This window comes from Centrocercus urophasianus, unplaced genomic scaffold (assembly GCF_019232065.1).
Source record: "Centrocercus urophasianus isolate 14NV4802_14NV808 unplaced genomic scaffold, USGS_Curo_1.0 seq_359, whole genome shotgun sequence".
Classification (NCBI taxonomy): domain Eukaryota; kingdom Metazoa; phylum Chordata; class Aves; order Galliformes; family Phasianidae; genus Centrocercus; species Centrocercus urophasianus.
The window spans coordinates 7,269-11,777 of NW_024884932.1; the positions used below are offsets into that span (position 1 = coordinate 7,269).

The window sequence follows — 4,509 nt, forward strand, 5'->3', positions numbered from 1 at the left end:
GGGCATCCACAGCCTCCTTGATGTTGACGAGGCCTTTGGTTGGTCTGGACCTTCCAGTCTGCCCTGTCCACTGTGTCTGCAGCCATCAGCTGAGAGCGTGGGACGTTCCCCGATGTCTGCTGGGATGCGGGGTCCTCATGGGGTGTGAATTGGAGCTGGGAGGCTCTCACGGTGACATCCTGCTGTGCTGGGAGCTGCTCCCAATGTCTGGCTTTGCTCTGTGCCCTCGTGTCCCAGGGACCTGAGCCCCCAGGAATGGGAGTCCTGAGGGCCGGGCAGGGCAGGCAGTGGGCTGGGTGCTCCCCGTGTCCCAGCCTGAGCGTCCTGTGGACGGGGATCATGGAATGGGAGATCTGTGCACATCCATGTAGTGCTGGGCGTGAGTCTGTCCGTGGGGTGGGAGCTGCGGGCAGGGCGCACTCATGGGCGGCCTCACAGATTCTTGTGCCTTGCAGGTGAACCAGGGCAACATGCCGGGCATCCAGAGCACCTTCCTCGCCATGGATACGGAGGAAGGCGTGGAGGTGGTGTGGAATGAGCTGCTCTTCACTGACAAGAAGGCCTTCAAAGCACACGAGGTAATCACCCCTGGTGGTGAGGAATGTGCCCACGGCTCCCTGTGTCTTCTGTACCCCAAAAGCAGCTTTTCCCCGACCTGGAGCCGCTCCCCACCTTCCTGTGCTCTCTGTGGTGACCTGCCGCGCCCCCAGAGCTGCCATCTCAGCTGTCTTTTCTCTGCACGTAGGAGAAGATCAAGACCATGTTTGAGCAGCTGGTGCTGGTGGACCACCCCAACATCGTGAAGCTCCATAAATACTGGCTGGATGTGAAGGACTCGAAGGCACGGGTAGGGAGTGCGGGGGTCGGATGCCAGGCTTGGAGGGATGGCGGTGGGATCCCAGGGTCCTCTGCTCACCCTGCTTCCAGGACTCCTTCAGGTTGGAAATGAGGAGAAATTTCTTCTCTGAAACCGACCAGGCATTGGCATGGGCTGCCCGGGGAAGCGGAGGAGTCTCCATCCCTGGAGGTTTCCAGAAGCGTGGAGATGTGGCACTCCAGGGCATAGTTTAGTGGGCAGGGTGGGGAAGGGTTGGCAGTCAGACTTGATGATGTTGGAGGTCTTTTCCAACCTTAACGATTGTGTGATTCCCCCAGGACACGTAGCACGACGCTCAGCCTCACGCGGTGCAGCACGTGAGCTGGGCAGCAACCGACACCTCTGTCCCCCCTCAGGTCATTTTCATCACGGAATACGTGTCTTCGGGGAGCCTGAAGCAGTTCCTGAAGAAAACCAAGAAAAACCACAAGGCCATGAATGCCAGGGTAGGGTCCCTAGGAGCGCATCCACGGGAGGGAGCAGCTCTGTGCCTGCTGGGAGGGGTCTCGGGTCTCTTAGAAAGCAGTGATGGGATGAGAGGCAGTGGCCTCCCATTGCTCCGAGGGATGTTCAGGTTGGATATTAGGAACAGTTTCTTTCCAGAAGAGTCAGGCGTTGGTACAGCTGCCCAGGGAGGTGGGGGAGTCATCTTCCCCCAGAGGTGATCAGGAGCCATGGAGATGCCCTCTTGGGGACATGGTCAAGGTGGGGATGGGTTGAGATTGGACTACATGATCTTGGGGGACTCCAGCCTCCTTGACTGTATGATCCCCTGGTCGCTTCCTGCATCACCCAGCTGTGATTCTGGGATCTGTGCTGGACTCCATTGCCCTCCCCCAAGTCTGAGCTCACTGCCACAGCAGTGCAGCTGTAGAATTGGGATTCACTGTTGGTACAAACTGTGTGCACGGACCCCATGAGCACGGCGAGCTTTTGCCCCCCTCTGCGGTGCGTGTGTCCACACTGCCATGGCTTTTGGTGCCCTGCAGAGCTGCGTTTGCCCATGAGGATCGCAGCACTGACGTTCTTAGCTTTGATGGTGTTCGCTGAACCAGGACTGGAAAGGAGGCTGCGGCGGCTGGGACAGCGCGTGGCTCATCCTCGAGCTGTGGTCCCTGCAGGGCAGCGGGGGGGCCGGGTTCCCAGCTGCGGGGCGAGAGGGGGGTCCTGGATTGTCTCACACAGCTCTGCTCTCTGCCGTAGGCCTGGAAGCGCTGGTGCACACAGATCCTGTCCGCTCTCAGGTAAGTTCTCTGCCTCGCCGTCCTGCCGCGGGCTGCGTTGGGCAGCGTGCTCAGGGCAGCTCTGTGCCCCCCAGCTTCCTCCACTCCTGTGAGCCCCCCATCATCCACGGCAACCTCACCAGTGACACCATCTTCATCCAGCACAACGGGCTCATCAAGATCGGCTCCGGTAGGGCACGACCCTGAAGCTCTGGGGCTGGGAATGGGGTGGGCAGTGGGGAGCTGTAAGAGCGGAGAGTCCCCTGATGGATTACTGAGCATCACACGTGTGCAGTGCCCCCTGTAGCAGAGAATGAACTGGGGATGCTGACCGTGAGCCAGCAGTGTGCCCAGGTGGCCAAGGAGGCCGATGGCATCCCGGCTTGTGCCAGAAACAGTGCAGCCAGCAGAGCGGGAGGTGCTCATCCCTCTGTACTCAGCTGTGGTGAGGCTGCACCTCGGTGCTGTGCTCAGTGTTGGGTCCCCACTGCAGGCGAGACACCGAGGCCCTGCAGCGTGTCTAAAACGCTGGGTCAGAAATTGGCACGGCTGCCCTGGGAAGTGCTGGGGTCACCATCCCTGCAGGCGTTACAGAGCCATGGAGATGTGGCACTTGGGGACGTGCTCGGTGGGCATGGTGGGGATGGGGTGGGGTTGGACTCGATGATCTTAGTGGTTCGTCCAACCTTAATGATTCTACGGCTCTGAGGTGTGGTGTGACCTTGTCTCCTGTTTGTGTCCCCTGCTCTACACTTCTCACTTGTCTCCTTTGGCATCGGCGCTGACCGGCAGTGTGGCACCGGGTGTTTGCCAACGGTGAGTGTCCCTCTGCTCCCCCTCCAGCACATCCATCTCATCACCGGGTGGGTTTTGTCCCCATTGGGCACCGAGGAGCGATCCTGGGGTTGCAGGCAGGAGGGGAACCGCCGCTGCGGTGGCATCTCTTGGGGGAGTGGGTCCACACTGCTGTGTGCACGGGCAGGGACACGCTCCAAAGTCCCATCTGTGCTCACTGCAGTGCCGTGGCTCAGATTATTTCTCGTCCCCCTGCAGCCCTTCCAGACGACCTGCGGAGCCCCATCCGGATCGAGCGGGAGGAGCTGCGCAATTTGCATTTCTTTCCCCCTGAATACGGCCGTGAGTGGGGCTCAGTTTGGGGGGGGGGCTGTGGGAGGGCTGTGGTTCAGTGTTTGGCCGCTGCGGGTTTGCAGTTTGGTGCCTTTAGAACTAAAGCTCTCAGCCAAGAGAAGATCTTGTGACTGTGGATGGTTGTGCCAACACCGTAGGTGAAATGAGGTGCTGATCAGCGTGGAGCTGTGGGGAATAGCTGTGCCCACAGGGAGAATAGCTGTGCCCACATGGCAATGGGCTGAGGGTTGGATGTTGGTGGTTCAGAACAAGGTCTCAGCATGACCTCAGATCGCTGTTCTGGCTCAGAAGCGCTCAGCAGCGTGTCAAGCGTTGCAGTGAGTGGGAAAAAGGAGCGCGGAGCCTTTGTGCCTTGTGCACACACAGCGTGAGCTCCATCTCGGGTCTTCTGAGTTAATTGGAAAGGTTTGTGTAGAGCTCTGGGCGGCGGGATAGGGAAGCAGGCACAGATAGAAGTGTGTGGGGAGAGGGGTCCGTAGGCGGGGACGTCGGCTGCTCCCGGTGAGGGGGGAGAAATCCCAGCACAACTGGGCTGATGGGCTCCTGGTTTGGTTCTGCAGAGAAGGCCGACGGGACAGCCGTGGACATCTTCTCCTTTGGGATGTGCGCACTGGAGGTACGGGGCTGGGCTGCTGCAGAGCCTGGGAACCTGCGGGACCCCCACTTCTGGGGCAGGGTTGTGCCTCGTAGGGCCTGCTGGCTGCCCGGGAGCTGCCCACACCTAGCTGTGGGTCCCTGATGGAGGTGGAGGCTCAGCTGGGCTCAGTAGAGCATCCACCGCTGCTTTGGCTCAGCTGTGGCACCCCCAGGAGGAGGAGCGCATGGGACAGGGATATTCAGTGCTGCTGTGAGGGGGCTGTGGGGCTGTTGGTGTCACCTGTGCAGCAGTGGGGTAAAGAAATGGGCCCCGAGGACTGAGCCAGGGCTTGGCTGCCTGCAGACACAGCTGCGCTCCTCCTTCCCCAGATGGCAGTGCTGGAGATCCAGACCAATGGTGACACGCGGGTCTCGGAGGAGGCCATCATGCGGGCACGGCATTCTCTGGATGACCCCAACATGAGGGTGAGTACGGGCAGCCGAGCTGTGGGACGGAGCCACCGGGACACAGCTGGACCCACGTGGTTCAGGTGGCCCTGAGCAGCCTCCTGGGAGCATGGGCAGCAGTCTGGCAGGCTGAAGGACACCAGGATCCTTCATGCTCGGCTGGTCATGATGAGATCTTGTCCCCACGGCTGGTCATGATGAGATCTTGTCCCCACG

The 4,509-nt window shown here is 60.4% G+C and overlaps 1 protein-coding gene across 1 annotated transcript in view; it reads left to right on the top strand.

The window, feature by feature from the left end:
* Positions 1-455: 455 nt before the first annotated feature.
* The window catches only part of NRBP2 (nuclear receptor binding protein 2), a gene marked incomplete at its 5' end in the record, with an annotated part of 13,662 nt that continues 9,608 nt past the window's right edge, over positions 456-4,509 (top strand). The window contains 9 exons of the mRNA XM_042831283.1: positions 456-578; positions 746-847; positions 1,234-1,323; positions 2,081-2,121; positions 2,196-2,290; positions 2,893-2,916; positions 3,154-3,237; positions 3,810-3,865; positions 4,216-4,311. Of these exons, the coding sequence (XP_042687217.1) occupies positions 456-578; positions 746-847; positions 1,234-1,323; positions 2,081-2,121; positions 2,196-2,290; positions 2,893-2,916; positions 3,154-3,237; positions 3,810-3,865; positions 4,216-4,311 (711 nt within the window). The remainder of the gene's footprint in view (positions 579-745; positions 848-1,233; positions 1,324-2,080; positions 2,122-2,195; positions 2,291-2,892; positions 2,917-3,153; positions 3,238-3,809; positions 3,866-4,215; positions 4,312-4,509) is intronic.